Raw genomic sequence first — 25,372 nt, 5'->3', positions numbered from 1 at the left:
TTTCGATCATCTGTACACGTGCCATTTAATTTGTGTATTACACAAATCTTTCCACGAAACAGACAGTTTTAAGTGCGAAAGGTGCGAAAGTGCAGAATCACTCCAGCATCCCCTTAAGCTTAAAGCCTGTTTTATCCAGTTCGTTCTGGTAGCTTAACTTTGCGAGCATTTGGTTTTACTTCATCTTCGGTAATGCTGCTAATGAAAATTAAAAAATTAAAAATCGATTGTATATTTCAATGATATAAAGAATAAAAAAAAGAGATGTAGAAGGAAAGCCGCGAGCCGTCGTGTGAGAATCGAGTTGTCGGGACGCAAAGTCGGGATGGATGCGAATGGAGTCTGCAGACGAATGAGCCTCGCTCGTGATATAATAGTATAGCCTGTAAGTTCGTTTATTACGATATCCATATGTGTCATTAGCCTTAATGGGAGATATTATCGATTAAGCTATTACGCTCCTCTCGGATCATCCACTGATAAGACGTGGCTACACTAAATTATACGCGTATTAAATTACGGATTCGTTTAAAAAATCGTTATCGTCCCGGCGCGCGGTCGGCGCCGTGTAAAAAAAAAAGAGAAAAGTATCGGGGAGATTACAAAACACGCAGTACGCGAATGTAAGACGATTTGAAAAAGAAAAGAAAAGGAGGGAACGACGGGACAACGCTTTGGAAACCGATTACGAGAGGATCGATATAATCACGAAATTATATTGTACAAGTCAACGTGGGCGAGGGGCGTATTCTTTTTTTTTTCGCTTTGGTATTTCATAGGTGCGGTGGGTATAGCGCCTGCAATCTCAGCGATTCTCGCATCGGTCAGTGCTATCGTATCTCGGGTCTTTTCTCCGAGCTGCTCGACGTATTCCGATTCTCCGATACGCCAGTCACGTTAATCCCAACGACAGATTTACTCCCAGACGACTGCGGAGGTCGATTTTTCGCCACAGAGATTCGTCCCGAACGCGTGCGTCACTTAAAAAATAGAACTTGGTGAATTATAAGTTACCGTTGTTCGCTTTGAGACTTGTGCCTCGCGTCGCTCCAATATTTCAATTGCGAAAAGTATCTAAATGCCGTGGCGGCAAGTCGGAGGGAAATCCGTTAAAAGTCTGTCAACTCCGAGTCTGAGAAAAGTGTCGGTGGGATTGAAGGCGAGGATTCGACAATGTTCTCCGCGGTCGCGCGTCGAGTATCGAAGCATTGATGCGGAGACGTCCGTGATAAAGATCGCGATAACGCTGGCGACGCCGGAGCCGCTTAACGCGTGCTAAACATTTAGTCGATACACACATAAAGTGAGGGAGCGTCGCGCGGGTTTAAAACACGCAGCTCCTGGAATTCGCGCTGTCGATTCGCGCAAGTCCTGCCGAGCGAACGGATCTCCTCGCGAATACACGCGCTCACCGGTATACATTTTTCTCCCTTTCGCGTGTCAACGTATACAGGTATACGATAATTGTTAAATCACGAGTACAAGTTTCTCTTCTCTCTCTCTCTTCCTCCCTCGATTGGAGCTGGCGATGCGGGAGTAACATCGAGGTTGCAGAGGGTGTGTCGTCTCCTGTCCCTCTTAACTCTCCTCTTTCTCTCTCTCTCCCTCTCTCTCTCTCTCTCTGCCTCTCTTCCTTCCTCTTCTCCTCCCAGCTCGTTGGTATAATAAGCGACGGCTCGCGTCAATCGATAAATATTTGCGTCGTCGTCGTAATCACTTAGCTAAATCCTCCTCCCCCCCCCCCTCTCTCTCTCTCTCTCTCTCTCTCTCTCTCTCTCTCTGTCTGTCTGTCTTTACCTCGAATATATCGAACATCGCTGTTTGGATTAATTAGTACCTATAATTAAAATCGGCACGCGGTATACATTGTAACGTACCCTATTTACGATAAACTTAACGATAAAGTCGCGGGACTCGCAGGATCCCAAGAGAACCCTCTCTCTATATCTTTCTCACTCACTCACTCACTCACTCTCACTTCCGCTCTGCAACGCGAGAAACGGACCTGGACTCACGAGCAGGGAGCGGTGCTGTGATATCGTGGGATATCACAGCACCGCCAGAGAGTCGTCTTGGACGAGACGGTTACGGGGAACGGCATGCTCAACCTCCTCCCTCCCTCCGTTTCTTCCCCTTTCTCTCTTCTTCCTCTCTCGACTCACACCGACACTCGCTCGCGCATAAAGGAACCATCGGACGCGCTCGTCGCGACTCGCAACGACGCTCGTCAAGAGTTACAGCTGATAGTAGCAGGAAAATCCATATCATTAGCGTATACATTTTGGGCACGCACTAAAAAATAAATTATATCGTCGTCCAACGTTACAAATTCACGTTTTTCGATGCTAACGTCTTTCTCTCTTTCTCTCTCTCTCTCTCGCTCTCTCTCATGCGCTCTCACTCCTCTCTCTCTTATTTTTTCTCTTATTCTTATCTTCGCTCGATGACTAGAAACGTCGCTTCGTGCGGATCATTTGGTAAAAAAATTATGCGAAAATGGAAAACATCTGTAGAAAAAATAAACTCGCCCCCGCGAGGATAGCGCCGCGATTTCGCGACACGCCGCTCGCACGCGCGCCTCGAGGGTCGGCGCGCGCCGACCCGCGTCGCTATTCCGTGGCGGTTTTCCTTTCTTCTCCGGGCACGATAATTAATACGGTACAAGTCCTCGCGACTGGGCGGAGTAACTGGTCGATGGGTGGCCGCGCTTTCGTACGTCGCTCTAAAATCTACACGCGCGCCTCGGTGCGGCGGAATCTCGAAAAGTACCCGCGGCACGCACGGCTGGACGCCCCGGCCTGACGGCCCGCTTCATCTCCTCTCCCTTTCTCTCAATCGCGTCTCCTCCGGTGATTCGTGTCTCCCACGCGCGCGTGCGAGAGGGAACGGTTATTGTCGAGTAACATCGTTCGAGAGCGACCGCGAATCCGAGGGGACGCGCGATCAGAAGATGATCGCTCGCGCGTCCCCTCGAAACGCGCGCCGGTGTCGCCGACCGGTCCTGACATCACTTTCGGCTCCAAGAGGCGACGCCGGGAGCCTCACGGTGTCCCTCGCCGGAGCGTCAGGCGCGCGCCTACGAACGCGCGAACGGATCGTACGCGTAGGATCTAGTTAGCCTGCTCCGCGCTTTGCGCCTGCTTCTCGATCTTGCGCGCGAGCTCGGGGCTCATGTGCGGGTGCGGGAACGGCAGCACCGGTTTGCGTAGGATCGTCGGCTTGACCTTGACCTGCGGCTTGAACGACGAAACCACCTGGCTGCCGCCGGTCAAATGCATGTCGGCGAATTTGGCGACGATCTTGGGGGTGGAGCGCGGCGGCAGGGGTGACCTGAGCGGCATTCCTCCGCTGCCTCCACCTCCTCCTCCTCCTCCACCGCCGCCGCCGCCGCCACCACCGTCGCCGTCGGCGATCTGATTCGAGCTGGCCGACCGGACGATCTCGTCGTTCTCCGCCGCCTCGACGACGACGACGCCGCCCGTCCCATCGTGCTCCGTCGTCTCGATCCGCTTCAGCTTGTTACCGCCGGCGGTGGTCGTGGCGCTCTCCGAGTTCCCGGTCTTTGTGTTCTTCTTCAGGGTGCACTGGTTCTGCTTGGCAAAGCGCTCGGCGGCGGTGCTCATGTCCGGCGACTCCGGCCCGCCGGTCGGCGACGTCGCCGCTTCCGCTCGCAAGGGTGGTGCTTGTTGCTGCTGCTGCTGCTGCTGCTGCTGCTGTTGCTGTGGCGCCAGCAGGGACGACGGTATCATTGTCTCCTCGTCAGAGCTACTCAGGCTGCTGGACGACGCGGACTTGTTGCCGACCGGATCCTGCGCCGACAGCGGCAGGTCCATCACCAGGTCGGGCGTGTGCTTCTGCCGCATCTCGCGGAACTCCTGTGACGCGCGGGAGTAGGGCGAGGACTTGGAGGCCGGCTGCGTTTGCGAGATGGCACGCCGCTGCCAGAGCTCGCGATTCGCCGAGAAGTTGGTCGTCGTCGTCGTCTGTTGCTCCTGGTGCGACGACTCGTCGTCCGGCGTTGCGATAGTCGTCGTGGTCGCCGTCGTCGTCGCCGCCGTTATCGTGGCGAGCGTCGTCGTCATCGTCGACGTCGGCAGAGAGTTGGCGTGCGATAGCTGCAGCTGCTGATGCTGCTGCGCTATCGCGCTCTCGCCGACGCTCTGCGACTTCCAGTGCTGTTGCTTCCGGCCGGCGCCGCGTTTCGCCACGATGCCGTCCAGCGACGACAACGTCGCCGACACGATGCTGCTCAGGTCCTCGTGCGCGACCTCCTCGTTGCCGCCGCCGCCTCGTTGCTGCTGAGCAGAACTTGCGGAGCCGTCGATGCAGTCGACATTGTTCTCCAGGGCGACCAGGAGAACGTCGTCCGCGCCGTTCCGTCCGTGCTGCTCCGAGCGCTTCTCGTCCTCCGTAGGGGTGGACGCCCTGGCCGACCTCGACGCAGCCACGGAATCAGCCTGCAAACATTCACGGGAACAATCGTAGCGAGGCTTCAAGCGCGCGCGCGCGCGCGCGCGGGGACTAAATGAGTGTGTGTTGCCTGAGCGAAGCCGACAGACGGGTCTCGTTTACTATTGCGGGGAATACGCAGATACTACGCCGTCTTGACCTATCAGCGGTCGAGCGCGCTGCAATGAGACACGAATTATTGTCGAGTTAATATCGAGTCACGTCTCCTCTTATTCTTCTGCACTCAGGGCGCCTCGCCACCGATGGATGTACTTTCGGGCGTGCGTTCGCGGACGAAGGCACTCGCTATTCTTCCGAAACGTTCTCATCATTTTTATTTCATTAACGAATTAATTTGCGAAACGAGAAGACTATCAACGAATCGGGTTTCCCGAAACTCTATCGTGGTTTCATTCTTTCAACTTTGCCTAGGCTGAATTTTAAAGTTGCAATTTAAGCTGTTCATGTATTTAATCTCGAGGAAAAGAGCACAACAGAGACGAGCTGTTAAAATTTCCACAAGGGAAGGCGTCGACGACAAATTTGTAAAAGACTCCAGAAAGGTCATCCAATGGTAGTGGGACACCCTACGTACATAGTTTTCCATGTAACAATGTGTACAGATGAAAATTGGGGCGAGTGAGTAATTTACAACTGCACGATGTAACGTGAGGTACATGTGTAATTACCGAATGAGGGGGGGGAGGGGGTGCAGACTGCGTGATCGAACAAGGTACATTAATAGAACAATTGGTCCCCGAGAGATTCCCCATCCAACGGCCGAAATGTTGTATCTAGCGAAGGTACTTGGTGGGTTCAAAATGGCGTCTGTAAAACTACCGCAATTCTCCCGGACACTTACAGCCGCTCGCATGCAAGTCGACGCACAAGTGTGTCGAGGGATGAGGTACACACACATGGGACGGTACCGCTTGAGGATTAAAAACTGCTCGTAAAACTGAAGCAGACACGCAAGCGGGCGCACGTAACCGGCTTATGATGAACGATGAATTAGTTTACCTCCTTCGTTTTTCGCTCTTTACCGCCCCGGGGGAAGTTAATAGTGGCTACATAAGGCTATGGGTGAGATTGCTCTCTTTACTCACCTCGGAGGCCGAAAGGATATCCGCTGGAGACAAGCAGGCCCCCCCGCGCGAGCGGCATTCCTTTTGATCTCATCTACAGACCGAAGAGGGAGAATTCGCTCTACGAAGAAACTCTAGGAGACTCTCACAGAATCGACGAAGGAAAAAAAATAATAATAAAAAAAAAGAGAGAGAAAGGAAAAAAAGAGCTTGAGAAACACACTTTGCCGCCGAGATCCCAAGTCCCGCGACTTGACGACACAACGCGACAATGAATAAGAAAGTAGCTTAATCGCGCGACTGACAAACTGGCGTTGCCAGTTTTATCGAACAGTTTTTAGTCCGCGTTTCGCCCTGCGGATATGCGCGCGGCGCGAAACGGCATGGCTTTTCTCGCCAACTAAAGGGCCAAGAGACTAAACGTATATCTGGAAAAACATCAACCATCCCAACCGTTAAAACAATCGTTTGACAAGAAAGGGAAAAAAAATCAACGCAAAGAGGAAGATTTAAAAACAAAAAACACACACACGCACACAGTAAGACGGTGCAACGGAGGACACAAGGCGGAGCACAAGACAAGAACAACCACAAGGCGGGACATGCAGCACAAAATGAACATGTATATTTTATTTACAGACAATATCGTACAAACTCGTATAAAGTCCTACAAAGTACTCGTTTCCGAAATTTAAGTTAACTTAAAATAAAAACGTCTCCCTCGCTCTCTTTCGCGTCAAGTGCCTCTCCTACGTTTCATCGTCTCTTCCCCGATTCCGTGTCGGGTCTAGCCGCGAAACTCTCCGTGACAATAGAGGTTGGTATCTTCGGGAATGCAGGCACTAAGACGCGCCGCGCGATAACTTTTCGACAAGAAAAATAACGGGCGAGGTCAAGATTCGAACCCGAGACCTTTTGTTCGCCGGGCGACTGCTCCTCCTACCGAGCTCTCCGGGTCCGCGCGCTCGATACCTCTCTCGCCTGTCCCATTTCACCGAATAAAGTAGGAATAATATGTCAGCAGCGCGACTTGAGAGCGATGCTTGATGTCTCACTCGACATAGCTTGATAGACTATCGTGTGGACGCGGTGTGGCCACATCTCCGAAGACCCCTCTAGCAAATTCAGGACGCGTGTGTACGCCTCGGAATCGCGGCGGTAAACGAGTATCGCGTACATCTCGTGATGGATGACAGCGCGAGTTTATTCAGTCACTGAACTCCGTCTTCTTTTCGGTCAACTCTCGAACTCGTCAACGGAGAACGGAGAGCACTTTGCACTCGGACGCGAGAGATTCGCGCGGATTACACGAACGAAGCGATGCGTGGATCCGATACGTAGGTGCAGTGCGAAGGCAAGAGAGATTTCGTGTCGCCGATCTACGTTGTGCATTCCAGACTCGCGGTTTCGCTCGCTCGAGAGCGTAATAAGGAGACGAGGAAAAAAACAAATAAACATGTTGCAGCTCGAGCAGTTGTGCGCCTGAGTGTGCGTCGTGAAGAGTACAGAGACGATGAAAATCCGCTAGTCGGTAAATCGGTGCGTCGGTATGCAACAGTGCGACAGTACACGCCAAAAAAAAGCCAAGACGAACACGAAGAGGAAAAGAATCGGGCACAGATTAATTCAGATCAACTACTAAACGGTGGTTTCCAATACCTCTCGACTGATGATCGGCTGCGCCGACGACGAGATGCAGGGCACATTCGTCACTACGGACGCGATAATACCGCTGGCGTTACTATTGTCCGTTATTATGTTCGTCGTGGCGGATGACATGTCGGACGCCGCGCCGGACGACCAGGTACTCGGATTCGCCGACGGACCCATCAGTGGCGAGTTGTTGCTCGACAGCATGCTGTCCGCCGAGCTCGACGCTCTTCTACGCATAGATTCCTCGCTGGACGACTTTAAAAGTTCCTTCTCACGCTCCTCATCCCTGAGAAAAACGCAAAGAGTGCCCGGCAAAGCGTTTAGAAACCGATTAGATTTGGATTTAAATCGCGAATCAACACACGTAATAATTTAACTTAAGTAACCACCTTGATGGATTTCCCGTTTAACATTAAAATGTAACTTGTCGCGATGAAAATACTAGTACTAACTTTATCTTGAGCATAATATATTTGTCAGGAATCAGTCCCTCTCTGCCGGCTAGAGCGCCTCGCCACCAATCGTTGCTGACCTGCGTGTATAATGTCAGAGTGTCGCCCTTCTTGAAGCTCAGCTCTCTCTCGGATCTCGCGTTGAAATCAAATTGCGCCGTAGCTTCAAGATTCTCCGATTCTAAAGGAAGACAAATAAATTACGCTTCGTGCGAATGTTTTCTAATTCGGCGAGGTCTGGAATACTTTCGAAAAAAAAAAATTGCGTTACCATCTTCAGACGGGTAAACCTCCGAGTCCATGTCTTCCTGAACTTGATCCGTCGGCGAATCTCCAACGTCCCTAAATTATGAATCGTGTCAGTGACCAAGCAACAAAAAAGATTCAACAAATGCCTAAGGACTGATAAAAACATCGCTAGGTCTCTTAGATTCTTTAATAGTGTTTTTTATATACACTTAATCTTAAGGTGGTTGTACCCTGACTCCATAAGTCAAAATAAAGTTCATTTAATAAACATCACAAATATCCAAAATATTGATAGTAAAAAATACGGATAATAAGAACTAATTTTTCTCAGATTTTTGTACGTGTTTTGAGACTAATTCAATTGCTAGAGCGAAATTCGTTGCTCGTGAGGTTTTGTTCGCCGTCGCCATTACCGTAATGTTAAATGATATTAAAAATCGTACAGTTTAAACGGCTATACCTCAGAATCTGTACGGTGGATCGACTTGAGATTTAACACAGACATGCTACAATATTTGAATTAATTTCTTTTCAAATTTTCAGAAGATTTGTGAGACTTTTAATTTAGGGTACAACCACCTTAAGTTGTCGTAGTATCTCGTGACAAATATATCAATTTCTGTCTACTTACACGTCGTCGGGTTCTCTGCTGATGTACTTTTCGTATTGGGTGCCCCCAATATCCTCTGGGAAAATCTCCTCGCAGAACGTGATGATATTCTTGATAAGCTCGTTGACCTGATTCTGATACTGAACCTGATCCTTGTCCTCCGGAACGGGTACCAAGGTCGGGCCGAAGCAGATGGCCAAGTTGTACGGATCCATCATGTTCTCGTCCGAGAATTCCGACAGGCTGTTTAAGTATAAGACCAGGCTTGAAAAGTCCGGCGGAATCTCGTACACGAATTCGTCGCGGCGCGACAATACTCACTGATTAAGGAAGGCAAAAAGATATCGCATGACGATCACAACCGGTCGCGGCAGACTCGCGATCAGCTCCTTCATCTTGTTGACGAAGTCTTGCTTCGATTCCAGCTGCGCCAGCTCCATCAGATGCTCGAAGTAAATAATGGGGAAAAGGGGCTCGCGCAGCTCCCTCAGATAGAGTTTCAGCACCCCGGCGACGCTGTTGATATCCGAAGCGTCCGTGACATCTGCAAGTGGATCCTCGCCGCGCTCGAACCATTCGCGGAAGTTATTGATTTCCACCTGCGAGCCCGACACGCGAAAGATACCCTGATGGTGCAAGCCGTACAGATTGATGACACGGATACAGCTCTTCATGATCAGCGGTATCTCCTGATTCGTGCTCTCCAGGTACTCCTCGAGCGAGCCGCCAAACAGCTTCGGCTGGCCGTTCATCTGCAGACGACCGATCCGCTTGCGGCGCGCTTGCTTCTGCTTCGTCGCGGAAATTGACGGATTCGGGCTGGCGTTCGAGCCATCCAGCAGGCTCTGTCGGATGTACTCCTGTTTCGCGTCTAACCTGGCTATTCTCGACGTGCCGAGAAGGTACTCCCTGAATTTCTACAAGCATCAACGTTAAGGATAATGTGAGCTTTGTGAATTTCCGTCTCACACCAAAGGCTATTTTTACGATTCATGTAATTTATCTGAATATTCAATGTACTGACGTAATTTTTGTATGTATTATATTAATAATCTTTTGGTAAAACGAACAAAAACGTAGAGCGTAGTTCTTTCAAACGTCACATGTAAATGATACAAAAGAAATGGGATAATAATCGTATACGTTCTATTTTTGGAGTTCTACTTTTTCAAAGATTTCAATATGAATTTTGTCTCGGAAAAATAATAAATACGTCGGCTGTTTTCTACTTCTTTTTCCTTGCTCGTGCTCTATCCTTCGAAAGCATGTGTCTTTCTTTCGCCGCGAAGAAGACGGAGACAGAACGCTCTTATAAAATTTACCGTGAGGTAGAATTCTTCAGTTTCCTGTCTGTCAGCTCGCAACTTGATCTGCAGCGTCTCCGGCGGCCTGGACGTAGGTACGGCATTCTCGCCGAAGTATCTCGAGCAATCGTAATCCTTGGCGGTCAGCATCTCGAGCAGACTCGCCTCCGCCGTCTCCAGGGTCTTCCACACCTCCTCCGACTCGGTTCGCAGCGACGTCACCCTCTGCTGAAGCTGCTGCAGTCGCTGTTCCATCTCCGAGTGCAGCATCTTCTGCAGTTCGGGCTCGGGCGTCTATCAAAGAAGAAACAAAGCAGCTTTAGCAGCGACAATCAGCTACAAAGAAATTCCGGCAAGAGTCAGAACATTGTTCGTAATCTCTTCAACTTTTACAGCTATTATTAACTATGTTACTTCATTAAAACAGCGTTAGGAATAAAATCGTCGTAATTTATATATTGCTGTTTAATTAAAAGGCGGTGAAGTTAACAAAGTTCCAAGTAGTTCTCTCTCTCTCTTTCTTTCCCTTTGTCTTTCGTACCTCATCTCCACGCTGTCCTTGGAACTCAAACTTCTTGGGAATCATGAAAGCCGCGTGATGAGACTCCAGGAATCTCTGCTTATCCGCCCGGGAGTCGAGCGCACCGACGCACGCAGCTAATTGTTCGGCGCCAGATTGTAGGGAACGTTGCCTACCCTCCTCCGCGCTGCAATGCATCAGCAGTGCCCTTGCTATGCAATTGTGAAATCCAAAGTCCATGCACTGCGAAGGTGGACACAAATACACATTCACTTTTTATTTATCCTCTTGCGACGTGAAATTAATTGGATATATATTTTTTAATTATTAATACAATATTATATATATAAAATATTGTATTAATAATTAAAAAGGTAGAAAACCAAAGGTAGAAACCAATAAATCATGTATAGTCTTTCAACTATCTTTCTTTATTGCTCTTATGTTTAGCTTGCCTTTTCTTCGTCGTTATTCCTCACTTTTAAGTGAATCGTTGGATACGCGATTTGTTAAATGGCAGAGTATAAATTCAACCCGACTGAGATTTTTATTTATATCGTAACGTTACAACGCAACGAATAAGTACAACGATTATGGAAGCTGGTGAAAGCGCGGCCGCGGGGCCAACGGGGTGCACGTGCGAGTACGAGTATGGACGAGAAACTTACGTCGATGAGATCGGACAGGTCGTCGACGAAGTACTTGTGTATCGTCGTGTTTGAAGCCTCCAGGCACAAGATGTACTCGTTTCTCGCCTTGAGCGCCTTCAACTTCGCTTCTTGGTACTTGCTCTTCCTCTGGAACATGGAATACGCCGGATTAGAGACAACGATACAACGAAACCCCGACCGAGCGGCGGGAGAGACCAGCCTAATTAATCTCATTAATCGACGGCGCGCCGACCAGCGTATTAATTGACCCCGCCGATCCCCGGGACGTCGTTTCCTCGTCTCGCTTTTCTCCCCAAGGATTGCTTACGTTATCGCTTCTCATATTATCACAATTAAGATCCTCGTTCCGCCGGACAAGTCGCTTACATGGCTATCCTGTGCTCCCGTTACCACAATCTCACTAGAATTTTTATCATTTTAGGAGCCAACCACATTTTCATAATTCTTCCAACTACGTAGGTTATCTATTACACTGTATTATTTCCCAGTTGTTTTAATAATTTAACACTCGAGTTCAATTAACACTACAGCAATGTTAAATTAACCCTTTCAAGACGGTATTTTTTTCATGCAGAGTAGCCCTAATTAATTTAGATAATTAAAAAATAGCGAAAATTATTTTCAGTCCTGTGTTACTAATTGGTACATATGTGCACCCGCAGTCTCGAAAGGGTTAACATATGAATGTGTTGAGTATTTAACACAAAAATTTTTGCGGGCATATTTTTAACAAATTAAAATACAATTTTTTTTGACAGTACAATCGTCTGACTTCCATACTCCTCTCCCATGTCCTCTCGATATCCCTTTCGCTTCCAGGCCGTTTTAGCCGTCTGTCTTATCGCACTTATAACCGCGCTGCTTGAGGGGGACCGCTATTTATTTTTCCATCGAGTTGCATGTGCTCGGCAAAAAAGCCCGCCGGCAAGTCGGCCCTAAATTCTCAGTCGACGTCTGTTCGGATTGGAAAGAGGCTTAGGGGAAAAAAAAGGAAGGGCTTGAAGGGAGATACACCACGCGTCGTACGGATTTCCTAACGTCCTCTCACGATTCACTCCACGAAGTGGATGATATCTTCCTAGTTGTCGGCCGGAGAGACGCTTCGAGGTCCCCGCGGGGACCTTTGACTCATGCGAACAAAACGACGAAGCATATGGCCCTGCTAGAATATACGGACGCAAACGCATTTGTCACCGAATGGAAATATGGACCAGCAAACGCTCCTTCCTGGCATCTCTTGAATGAATTGAAATTTTAAGTCTTCTCGATCCCGTGAGAAATACCCCGGGAGCTTTAGTGAAGGAATTTTAGACCCAAAGAATCTTAGAGGTAATTGAAAAAGTTCCGAGGAGGAAAACGAGATTGGTCCGCGGGAATTGATATAATTTCAACCAACGGTAAACGCTTCGTGAACGAATTTATTAATTAGGCGATTGAATAACGCACAAAGAAGGCTTCTTTCTTTCGGCTCGATTCTAATTCCACGATTGGTTTGCACGACAGTTCCCTCTCAAAAAGAACTTCTCATAACAAAAAATCTATAAAGTTTTCAACACATTCGAACTTATCGCAGCCTCGCGTAGTAAAACAGTATAAAATGGTATTGATATTAATTCAATATTTCCTATTCTCCTCTCTCGAATTAAATAAGATTGACTTACTTTTTGAGATAAGGGTAACACATGTCTATAAATTTATACATTCTCACGTTTAGAATAAATTTTCTCTCGATGTGTTTAAAAAGCACGCGTCAACATTTTATTCTACACTTTTTTTAATAAGAAATATTATTTTCGCTACATCCTGTTGTATGATCAATCCATGGCATTTCGTTCGGAAATCCTTTCCGTGGGTGTAGCGTTAGCTTTGAAAAATGCAGCGAAACAAGTGTTTCTGTGTAAGAACACTGAGAAAAGAAGTCTTTGAAAATTTATTTGTGACATATAACGTTTATTTTAGTGAAATAAAAACAATATATGCCACCAATTGTCACGGACTTTTTTTCTCAGTGACCAATTGCGAATATTACAACGTCGAAGTATACTTCAGAGCTATAGTTGTTGTCGAAGTACCCTGCCTCCTAATAGCCCCGTTATCACGCACCGCGTGATTTACAGTCGCTGTCGGCACGAGGATTATTATTGCGCCGGTGCGCTTTCCACGCCAATAAAGATTTGATTCGCGCCGCGATCGTTGGCGTTTTATATTCCTCGTCGCACGCTACGTGCGCATTATCGGGCGGAAATGACGGCCGCACGAAAATATCGCCGATAAAGTGGCGGATCGACGAAAATCGCTCGCCGACAGGTGCCATGGGAGACGACGGTGTGCGTTGCCCAGACCCCGATATTCAGGCCAGTCGCCAGGATGTCCGAATTAGGCGTTCGCGTCATCAGTCCAGCAATTGTTCCGCTTTTTGTCCACCGTCGACTACTATCTCGTGCCGTGCGCCGTTACAATTCACGGAATCGAACGGATCACCGTCTCGAATCCGGAACGCGATCTCTCCGATCCTTCGGAAACTCGTTCATGCGTTTTTCTGGAGTGCAATTCGCGCGACGAGGCACAAAAACGATTTTCGGATCCGATGCTAGTACGCTTCGATTTACCATAAAGTAGAATACAGCGACAATCATTTATTAAGACAGGAATATTTTTATCTTAAATTAAAAAATTCTCAAATCTTGAATAAAACGATATTGGTGTGCGCGTTATAATACGTCGAGATTTATCCTAAATGTGAGAACGTATAAGCCTAATAATGCATACGTTGTCCTTATCTCAATATAGTAAAGCCAACGGTACACGATATTGTTTTTCCTACTGCCATTGCTTACAAGAGTCACTCGGGATTTAGCTTTAACACACGCACACGCACAAACATAGACACTTTTGGGGCATTAGTTTGAACATTAGGCCTTGCTGGAGCGTTATAAAGATAAAATAAAATAAAACAAGATAAATAAGATAAACTAAGATAATAAGATAAAGTAATGCTCACTGGGCATCAGTGGGCATTGGTGTACAAGATTTTGGTCAGCGGTTTCCCCCTTGTTTGTCTTGTTATCAGGGGGACAATTCTGTATCTTGCAACATAGTGAAAATGCTAAAAGTGAGCGGCTCTGTCTCTTTTAAGGGGACAGTTAGAAACAGACAAAGCTACTCACTTTCAGCACTTTTAATTTTGTGTAGGATACAGAATTGACAACCAGAAATCCTTTCTGAGACGGATAAAGTCTCTCAAAGCTTCCTCGCTGCACGCTGTAACGCAGTCGTAGATTTTTCAAAGCTCTCAATCTACTGAAGGAGGACTGCAGAACTCGTTAATTCTTATTGCACGCAATTGCTCTGAAGACTGGTCGTCCAATTTTATTTTGCACGTTTCCTCACCGGCGAGAACGGATCTGGCGGTTGATCTTAACGATGTCCTTATTGCTAAATTGTGACGGAGGAAATTAGCGGCGCGGCCACTAAGTAGAACCGTAATGAACGCTGAATTTCGTTGCGCTCGTGAAACGAAATTATTAAGACGCAGCGGATGGCGCTCCAGCCTCGTTCCAGCTGTACTTTCAATTTCCTTTCAATCGCATCGACGAAGGCCAGACACGCGAACTTCCAGCCACGCGAGATGCCTCACTTTAAAGGGACGCGACGAACAAAGAACGCCCGATCTCTCGATCTCTGCGAGCCTCAAGCGCCAGTTATCGGCTTGTAAAACTAATTTCATTATTAAGAAACCAATTCATAAAATAAATAATCTCATTCCGTTTCATTACGCTAAATTCGTAACATTTACAAGACTGTCTCGCGCATAAACTCATTTAGATTTTTTAAGGACTGCGTCCACAATGCTAAAACTTGGTCTAAGTTCTAGTTTCGAGAAATGTGTAGCCAATCAACTCGCAGCTCTTCCATAAAAGCCGCGAGTTGATTGGCTACACATTTCTTGGACCAAGTTCTAGCATCGTGGACACAGGCATTAAAAAATTAATTTAATTTTTATTTATTTATATACTTTTTGTTATCTTCGCTCACTGAAGAAGACCCGAATAGAGGTCGAAACGTTTGAATCAAAGGAAAAAAAATTTTTCTACACTAAAACTAAGCGCTGAGGTCTTATTGGCTCACACTGGCCTTCTCCCCTTGCCGATTTAATATTTCTTATCTGGAGCCTTCGCCACTCATTTTGTTTCTAACTCGTTTATGCGAAATATTTACAACCACTTAAAAATTCTTGACATTCTAGATTCCCTCCTTGTTGAAACTGAATGAGACTTATCGATATTGGAAAGAGATATCTCGATCAAATAGTAAAACTTTTAACGCCTCTGCAGCATTGAAAAGTTTTATGTCTGACTTTCCGGAAGAGCCGCGTGACTTCCGGGAATATTTACGAATCATCGTACGATAGGTAAACGTATCAAAGCACCTCCCGCTAATCGGCGCGTCGCCTCGACTTGGAGAACAGCTGGTGGACGCGCGACAGCGAAGAAGACACGCGTCGAACTCGCGTCAGCGGTATTCATCGTCGTGGAAAGAGTTTGCCGTTGTATCGTGGCGATAAATCGCTGCGTCTTTGGCGTGAAATCACCAACGTCGGTCTTTCGCCAGAAGCGACGGCCGTTCCGCCGCGCCAGATGCCAGCCGGAGCGACGAGGAGGAGCGAGAGGGAAAGTCGCACGCGCGGATGATCGCCGGCGAGTAATCCCTCGACCGACCGCATCTCATAACACGTTGTCGACGTCGTCATCGTCATCATATTGGTGCCAAAATCCGAAGGACGCGCGCAAAATCGCAATATGCCAGATTTACCCACGGCCACGGTCGCCTCCCGAAAGAGAAATAAATTCGCGTGCGATCGAAGCAACGGCTCCAGCCCCCTTATCTCGCGGACGATATGAACAGCACGTCTGTCAAATTGCAGGAATATAAATATTTTCCGCCCCCAATCGAGGAATAAGTTTATTCCCATCTTAAAAACATCGATTTTTTAAATTATCATCGTTACTCTCGAGATTTATAATAAGAAAAGCTTAGATTTTGTACACAAATTATCGTGTCCGTTCGTTTGTCTTTTGCCGGCGTGTTTTTTGTATTTATAGATTTATTTTAACGGAGGAATCTAGAAACACTCGCCACCGTTCCAGTTGGTCCAACTTAAACAGTGAGATCTCTTTTCTTTAAGGTAGTTATTTCGTAAAGCTGCAAGTTGATTGGCTACACATTTCTTGGACCTAGTTCTAGCATCGTGGACACAGGCCTTTAGAGAATAAAGACAACTTCTTGCTGGTATAGTTGACCTTTCTCCTAATTTTCATCAAATGAGCTTAGGTTTCTTTTTAAATATTTTTGTTGTGGCAAGTGTCATTCGTGCGAAATTTTTATCAAGAACTAGATCGGGGTGTTAGTCAGATTTTGTCGAGCCCACGATACGCCAAAGTTTGAATTTTCAAACTAAGGGAGAACGTGCGCGAGATATTAAAGGCCCGTCCAAGGACCCATCTGTCCCGCGGACAAGATAAAATACAATAAACGAAATCTAGAACGCGCAATTTCCCACGCCAGGCTATGCGTTTGTCAACACGATTCGATGCAGGTGGTTGAAACGATCAGGGGAGAAGAGCGTAAACTTTCTCCCGCGAGTTCGCGCGCAAGGGTCAAGCGTCGAGCAGCTTCTTCGGCGTTGTTACGAGTACCCTTGTCGCGTAGAAGTACTCGAGATCGACCTTCGGTGTATTCTACTCTACGGACCTACCTTGTTGACTTCCTTCTCGATGAGCTTGTACTTCTTGCTGCGCGCGAGCTTTTCACGGCTGTCCGCGTTCGCCACCTCGAGTTTGTTGCGCTGCTGCTCGGCGACGCGGAGCTTCGTCTCCGCTTGCCTGGACTCAGACTGGTAGGCCTGGTAGGTCTTCATCGTCGTGTGCAGCTCGTGCAGTACCCGAAGTATCTCCTCGTGCGTCTCATAGCCGATCTCGCGACACTGTAGCAAGACATGCCGGGAAGATATAATCGCGATTAAAACAGTGGTAAAAAAGCAGAAACTTTAGAAGAAAATCCCGGTAAAAAACGGTTTCTTGCACTGACAAACAATCTTTTTAAACTACGTAAATAGATTTACTTAAAATTATTTTTTTTACTTAAGTAAATATTCATTCTTTTTAAATTATAATAAATCATTACATTTTCTAGATTCAACTAAAGATTTCGTGAGATATAGAATACTATTTCTTAAATGAAATGTTTATTTTTGTTAAATAAGAAATCCAATTCTCTTCGCTGCGCGAAAATTACAGTAAATCTTAGCAAACATTTTATAGAATTAAAATAAAAGTTTTTTAATTTAAAATTGTCTACTCTTCGATATTTAATGAATACGAAAATTAAAGAAACGCATGTTTTAATTTGTTTCTCACTTTTTCATTTAATTTAACAAACCATTAAGAGCCTAATAAATAATTTTCTTGAGTACACTAATATTTTTTTGAATTAAGATATTTTTTATCAGTGTATTCATCCAAAAGTAGATTTATTACGGCATCAATTTTTCAGAATGTTCAGTTTCAAAAATTTACAAAAGAAGAAAAGGCAATAAGAGCCGACGCAGGGTGTGAGATGCGGAATAAAAAAGTTTAACGTATAAAAACATTCATTATGGATATTATCTTTCTTTTTGCAAAAATTTATAGCAAAGATCCAATTTTAATACTTACTTATTAAACCTTTGAAAATGGTTTGAAAATGGGACATATATTACATATGAACATTTTTGCTTAAACTGACCGATACTATTACCTCCCAGAATATGGACCTTTCTCCCTGGGACACCCTGCATATGTTATACAGTAAGTCAATCTTATTTAATTCGAGAGAGGCGGATAAAAATGATTAAATTACAGAAATTATTTAATCTTAATACAGTTTTTTTTTCTTTTGACTGAACGAGGTTGTGATAAGTCTAGATATGTGAGAAATATCTTGTCTCGTTATCAGTAAATCCTTTCCGAGAGAGTATTCATTCAACCAGGACCCGGTGCGTATCGACATCGCCGTCAAGCTGCGGCGAAACGTCGCGGCGACGGCGACGGCGACGGCGGAATGGAGACATTCGGAGGCAATTAATTCAACGAGACAATGGAGCAGTCGAACTTCTCACGACACGGCGATGCAATCGCGCGATCTCGACCAGCTGCCTAACGGTACATCGCTGTACGACACTCACACGCTTGTAAATTCGCTGCACGTCCTCCATCACCTGATTGAGTCGGCCCACGAGGTGGGTGCTGTAGACCTCGGACAGGGCGGCGTGGTCCCTGCTAAGGGACTTGGTCTCGTTCACGAGCTGCTGCCAGCAGGCGTAGCTGGAGAACATGGGCCATTGTTCCCGCCTGCGGAAAAGCGATCGATAAGGGCGATATCGGAATCGGCGCCGGATGTGTGTATCGATGTGATTACACGGCAATTAAATCGCCCGCTAACGAACCGATCGAGCGTCGCGCTTGCGTCGTCCTGCGGCCCGAACGACGACGGATCGCTCTGTCCTTACGTTTGCACGCGTAACAGCGATCGTTCCACTTGCTCGCTCGCGCGTATCGAATGTGCGTTATACACATCCTTCGATTTAAGATAAATTAAGATTACAAATCGGAGATCGCTTTGATATTATAGAACGATTGCCTGAAATTGTTTCGATATCACGAATTCGTCTCTCCCTAAATCTGTTTCGTCTATAAACAAAGAGAGACGCTGGATCTCTCGGTACACAGTACGAGCATCTGGAGGATTATTTTATCGTAAACGACGTTTACGAATAATGATATTTTTAAAGCCGCAAGTGGGCCATCTAAAAAGAGGCCGTCCGGTTATCGAACGTAAAACCCAATTCGCGATAATTATATTTCTTGCGAAAGGGTGAACGAATGTGACGGCGTAACCCCGGATGGAGCCCCCGCAAAGAAGAGGAACTATCGATTCGCGATATCACCCGGAGCGAAACGAGGGAAACGTGCAGAAGGGAGAAAGAGCGTGTCGTCGTGGTTACGGATTACGTTTCACCCGCGTGTATACCGCGAGCGAGCGAGCGAGAGAGCCAGAGAGCGCGCGCGCGCGCGCGCGAGAGAGAGAGAGAGAGAGAGAGAGAGAGATCAAAAGAAAAGAGATAAGGGAAAAAGGATAAGGAATTAAATTTGTATATATTTATGCGAGCATTTTATTTGTAGGGGGGAGAGAGAGAGGGGGGTAGGAGGGGGTTCCTTTTATGAAACGTTGAATAGGGCGCACAAAAGGGGCACTCCGCGTGTTGAGGGTTGAATGGCGAGAAGGAACTGGGGCATGTCGCGGGAATGCGGGAACGGTGCCGGCGTACGGCCGTGCACGCGCGTGTAGGACGCGCGGAAAAATGCGATGCCGTCCGCGGTTCCGTCCGCAAAAGTGGAGCGCGGAAAATGTCAATCTCGCGTCAATGCTACTTACGGAATAAAATGCGAGAAATATAAATCATCGCGAGAGATACACGCAGCGGAATTCATAAGTCTACCAACAACGACGCTTCATTCATCAATTACGTTACGACCGGTGTAACACGAACTGCGAAATAGCTTTACGCTCTCCGTGACACATCGAGATAATTTTATATACTGCAAGTGTCTTCGTTAAAAGGGAAGTTCTAACGAGAGCCTCTAATTAGAGTTTAACTTTCTCCTGCGTTCACGAGAGTGTGAAAAGTATCGGTGATACACGAAATTTTCATACCGTAAAATGTCCAAAATCAGTTTGCTATTATAAATTAAATATCAAAGATATGAATAGGCCGTGACTACACTTCAATCTTGTCGGCCAAATATTTTAAGTGATTTTAATATTGACGAATATAATCTATCAAATATTATCTGTTTATTCTAGTCGTGCTATTTTAAATATTGATTTTTATCATTGCCGGACATTAATGATCCAATATTGACTCATATTTACGATCGTCGCTGATTTTGGTGTAGAAGCAGCTCTGCGATAAATACTTAAGGTGTCTCGGATCGATCTCTGTTCCAATTAATTATGCATTTTATGATCAAAATGTAATCGTGCATGATCAAGGTCTACATCTCGAATATAATAGCGTATTTAATCAAAATTTGCGTAATGTAATCGCAAAACAATTCGCGTTGCGCAACGTGATGTAATGTAATAGCGCAAATGTAACGCTGTTATATGAACGCGTCATCGTTTCAATTGCGTCGTGCAACACGTGGTGCACGCGTCTGAATTACAGCGAATTAATTAACGCGCCTTCGTTAATCATTTAACGCCGCGATGGACGGCAGAATTATTTTCCCTTGTTTTTCGCCATTCCGCTTTTTGTAAAATTATCCAGCTAACAAAATCTCCGGCGTCGTTAATTTAGTTTTATCGCATGCCCGGTGAAAAAGTAAACGCGAACGTTTAAAATAAATATTATTTATTTTAACTCTTCTATTAAGCGGCTAATTTTCTTACGATTAAAATATCAATTGGATGACAAATGATTTCATAATAAGAGATTATGTCAACATGATGCAAATGCAAATTCGCGAAATTGTCTGACGCGTTTGCGATCGTCGCTGCCACCAAAATAATAAAATTATGTCATAATTAAATTTTTCTGTGAACTAGATCTTCCTCCTTTTTAGTCTAATTGTAAATGGGGGGTTTTTTTTATGAAGAGTGTAAAAAGTTAGAAATAGAACCAATAGCTGTACTTACTTTTGTTTCTGTTCCTTATGCCTCAATTGTATGCTCCTGGCCATCTTGTCGAGGGACTTGCTGTAGTCCAGCTCCAGTTCCGCCCTTTTGCGGAAGAAATCCTGGAGCTCGGCCACGAGGGCGACCTGTGCCTCCATCCTCACGTCGAGACATCTCAGCTGCTCGTTCAGCTGTAGCCGTATATCTGCAAGCAGAGAAAAGGGGAAAGCCCCATCAGTGCCTGTTCCGATCGCGATCGCGATCGGGCGTTTCGGGTGTCCCACGATATACACGCGAAGACCCGCAAGAGTGGTCCCCGGAAATTGGTCGTCGCCAAGTCTTCTAAATAAATTTTTTTTCTCGAAGTCGAGACCGACATCGGCCTGTTGCTACCTCGAAGGTCATTTCGAGGGAAAGGGACTCCCTGGAGCTCTTTGCAGGGTCTTTAGAATCGATTTTTATCTTTTCGAAACCGATACTCGGAAATTCTCCGAAGATCGAGAACGAATTTAACTAATATCTTGTAGGCGCTGACTTAACAGTTAATTGTATAAAGCGGTTTTGAGATATGGATCTCGCTCGGATTTCGTTAGTCGGTTTTTAACGCCGTCACGTCGAAGTCATTTTATTCCCGCATCGACGACGCTAACAATGGCAAAGAGGCGGATGCTGCGCGGAATAATAATGTCTCGGGGATGACGGGTGTCGCGAGGAAGGACTTTGACACGATATCGTGTCAGAGACTTCCGATTCTCTCCCTTTCTTTCTCTCTCTATCTCTCTCCCCCTCCCTCCCAGTAATCCGTATTCCGTAAATGTTATCCGCAAGACAATGACGAGGAGGAGGAACGACGTCTCGGCTTCGCAAGACGACCGAGCTAAAAATAAACGACGTACGCGACGCGAAACGATCTATCGTTTCGTAGACTTTGTCGAGACGAGAGAGAAAGAGAGAGAGAGCGCGCGCGTACCACGTGATTTATTGTCGCGGCCGTATCTCGTTTCCGTTCCGAAACTTCCTTCGACTCCGATAATAAACGGCGTGGAGTGACCACATCGAATACATTGTTCGCGTAATCCGCCGTCAATGCGAGGGAAAGTAATTTTCACTTCAGTGCGCTCAGAACGAACAGAATTCTCTTTCTCCCTCTCGATCTAAAAAAATCTTAGAAATCCCCTCAGAAACTTTTCCGGACGAAAAAAAATCCGAGAATTATTTTATTTGAGTAGAAGGCTCATGAGATAATGAACAAGTAGGAATATAAATTTAAACCCATCTAATTTTGTTTGATTAATGTCTACAATTATTTGTGGAACGTTTTGAGCTTCAGTCACAACAATGATAATATTAACAGCATTAGTTTAAAATAAAGTAATGCCCATTGAGCATTGGTGGGCATAGGTGTACAAGATTTTGGTCAGCGGTTCCCCCCCCCCCCCCCGAGTAAAGTGAAGGCGTGATTGAAATTGAAAGCATAAATAAATAACAAAATAAATAGATAAAAATAGATTTAAAAAAGCACAAATAAATAAATGACAAAATAAATTTGTGAAAGCTAGGTAAAAAATGAATAGAAATAGTGAACGAATCGATACAAAGTCACAATAAAGTGAAATAGAAAACAAAAATGTGCTAGTTAGTTTCCCCAAATAATTGTTATTCTGTCTGCACGACCGAGAGATTGGATTACTCTCAATTCCCTCAAATTTTCGGATAGATAATTCGGACTATTATCGTTACCGCGAGTCACTTGATCTAATTTATTATATCGGACTTGACAGACGATTCTAATTGTAAAACGGAAATACCATTTCGCCATGTATCCGCCTTCGCGTAAGCGTCAATCAATCAACGTAATTGGACGATCGTCGGCAGGGAGCGGGAGCTGGAGTGCCGGACGGTTTTTTAAGGCGCTCTTTCTTTCATCGAACCGTGCAACGATTCGAATGAATCGTTAAAAGAGGAGGGAGAGGAAAAAAGGCTCCGGCGATAAACAGCGCACTTCGAATCGAAATAGGGGCCAGATCTTTCTGACAGATCGACGTCGCTTCGCGTTTTCGGGAATATCGTTCGGTTACCCCGAAAAAAAAAAGAGGAGAAACAGAGAAGCCTGGGAGAAACGTCATTCTCGACCACATGTCAGTTCGTTCCACGTGTTACCAATTATCGGGAGCTCTAAACGGATCGGTTCATCGGTAGCTCAGCCTCGAAACTTACGAATGGACCTTTTATGAGCGACCCCGGCGACTGACGATAAATGTTAATTCCCGGAAACGCCAAGCGCGGATGAAAAAGACCGCCGTGGTTTTTTTTTGCCGTCGCGACCCATGTCTTAATCGTCGCATGTGGCTAACTAGATGAAGAGGAAAATTTTATTTCAGTTTTAACAAGAAGAAATATTCAAAAGTCAATTAAAGTAATTTTAAGATTAGAGATATTGGTCTGGTTTCACATAATGCAGGAAGGAATTTGCGATTAAAATTATTTAATTATAATACTATTAACGTCTTCTTCTTCTTCTTCCTCGTGTAATAGGCATGAAGCCTGTTTTTATCCAGTTCGTACCGGTACTCTGAGCATTTTTTATTTTTACTTTATCTTCGATAGGCTGTTAATCTTACCGAAGGAAACCTCCTTCTGCTAATAAATTTTCGATATTTGTATCTTGGCTTTGCAAAAATATTACATGTTTATTTAATGAGGTCTTCCTAGTTTCAACGGAACATCGTAAATTATAGATTCCGAAGAGTGAAGAAGATTGTCAAGACGAGATTTCAAGCTTGACCGTCTCGGTTTGAATAATTCTAAGGAAGGATCGATACTGAAGGACGGGAAGGGCATCCCTTCCCATAGTCATTACATTAAATTTAATGTTATATCTCTGTTATCTTCGTTATAAATATTTTGCAAATTGTCTGCGAATAATTTGGATAAAAATATTTTAACACGATAGTATTCAGCATAAAAGAAAATTACAATTGAAAAATGACCACGTTTGTGATAAAATTATATATGTTACTGTACGTATAAACTAGTATAATAATAACTTTATTATAGATAGCGTAGAAGTAATTATTTTTCTTCTATTTACTTTTCTCATATTTCGACCATTAATATTAATGGAAAATTTTCACTTTCTTCGCCTGACATCCCGAGAGAATAACGAATCCGGACGAGGGTTTCCCGTCCAAGGGCGAGTTTCAATGCACACCCGGACGAAGGTCTTATCGATCTCCTTACTTCCGCGCGCGTGATTCATCCTTCGCGAAAGGACGCGAAGCGATCTTTGACCCCAAAATGCGGACAGACGCAGACACGCAACCGACACACGACGGAGGTAAATAAACGCATTCTCAAATGCACACAACCGGGGCTTCTGTATACAGGGTATACCGTAAAACCACAGGGTCTCTTTGCTCCTTTGGCGGATTTAGAGTTTGTTTTCGGGAAAACTTGGCGAATTATTTTTAAAATAATTGGCGACTGAAAACGAAACACTCCGGACCAATTCCCTTTGTCAGGAAAGAAAACGGGCAAAGTCACACAGAAAAGTTTCCACCGGATAAACTCGAGGGGGAAACCGCTGAGGGCATTGTAGTGTACAGATTTGCGGCATTACTAGGCATTTTTTGGGCATTAGTTTGGACATTAGGCCTTGCTGGGGCATTATAACGATAAAATAAGATAAAGTAATGCCCACTGGGTATTAGTGGGCATTGGTGTATGTACAAGATTTTGGTCAGCGGTTTCCCCCCTCGAATAAACCGATGGTTAATTTTTCCGATTAATGCCCAATTCTACCAATGCAGATTAACGTTGATTTTGGTTTAACTTACTTTCTGTCTTGTTCCAGTTTCAGGAATTGGAAAAAGATAATGACTTAGTTAAACTAGGGGCTAAAGCTCGGGCTAAAGTTGATCTGCACTGGTAAAAATGGGCATAAATTGTGGATACATCTGATCAAATTTATCCAATGAAGTGCAGTTCATCGATGATGTTTGATAAGAAAACCGATTATATTCTTCGTCGGATATATCCGTTTGTTATGTAATTGGATTACCCGATTGTATTTAATCGAATATTTTTCCCAGTGCATGTGCGATTAATTTCTGGCGAGCAGGATTTTCATTCGAAGCTCATAAATTACGAGAGCGCAGAGAGATAAAATGTCGCCTGTTCATAGATTGATCGAGGAAACTGCGGCCGGAAGAACACTCGGCGTTTCTGGGACACCCTGTATGCAGCACCCCCGCTGTGTTAGTCATCTAACGAGCGAGAGGTCGATGTATGCCGGGCATCATCGTGGTCGGATGCATCAACTGACAAGCCGCTAGCCAACGAGGGGGGTAACAACGGATCGCCAGAATGGTCGACGGGCGTCGATCACGGGGAGAGAGAGAAGGAGAGGGGGGGAGGGAAAAGGCATCACGACGCTCTCGTCGAGCATGCCGAAGACGGAGAATTGCAGCCTGCCATGATTAACTAGACCGCGATAGGCACTATTAGCGAAATAGACTGTACGGTGCAGCAGGCCGTTCGTTCCCCTTCGATCCCGTCCCGATTCTTCTCGAATGATCGATTGTGACTGCATTATCAGTTTGCGACGAGGGGGAAAACGCTGAGGGCATTGTGGTGTACAGATTTGCGGCATTACCGGGCATTACT

The 25,372-nt window shown here is 45.6% G+C and overlaps 1 protein-coding gene across 1 annotated transcript in view; it reads right to left on the bottom strand.

Moving 5' to 3' along the window:
- Positions 1-3,110: 3,110 nt before the first annotated feature.
- LOC105560972 (SLIT-ROBO Rho GTPase-activating protein 1-like) overlaps positions 3,111-25,372 on the bottom strand; it is a 49,259-nt gene continuing 26,997 nt past the window's right edge. The window contains exons 2-14 of the mRNA XM_012010536.1: positions 20,729-20,912; positions 18,216-18,381; positions 16,749-16,976; positions 10,991-11,119; positions 10,344-10,565; positions 9,821-10,096; positions 8,820-9,415; positions 8,520-8,741; positions 7,911-7,981; positions 7,640-7,820; positions 7,194-7,473; positions 3,433-4,457; positions 3,111-3,330 (exon numbers count right to left, since the gene is read on the bottom strand). Coding sequence (XP_011865926.1) covers positions 3,111-3,330; positions 3,433-4,457; positions 7,194-7,473; positions 7,640-7,820; positions 7,911-7,981; positions 8,520-8,741; positions 8,820-9,415; positions 9,821-10,096; positions 10,344-10,565; positions 10,991-11,119; positions 16,749-16,976; positions 18,216-18,381; positions 20,729-20,912 — 3,800 coding nt within the window. The remainder of the gene's footprint in view (positions 3,331-3,432; positions 4,458-7,193; positions 7,474-7,639; positions 7,821-7,910; positions 7,982-8,519; positions 8,742-8,819; positions 9,416-9,820; positions 10,097-10,343; positions 10,566-10,990; positions 11,120-16,748; positions 16,977-18,215; positions 18,382-20,728; positions 20,913-25,372) is intronic.

Source organism: Vollenhovia emeryi, unplaced genomic scaffold (assembly GCF_000949405.1).
Source record: "Vollenhovia emeryi isolate VEMERY1.0 unplaced genomic scaffold, V.emery_V1.0 DF939216.1, whole genome shotgun sequence".
NCBI lineage: Eukaryota > Metazoa > Arthropoda > Insecta > Hymenoptera > Formicidae > Vollenhovia > Vollenhovia emeryi.
The sequence above is the reverse complement of the archived record's forward strand: the minus strand, read 5'-3'. Positions and strand labels throughout refer to the sequence as shown.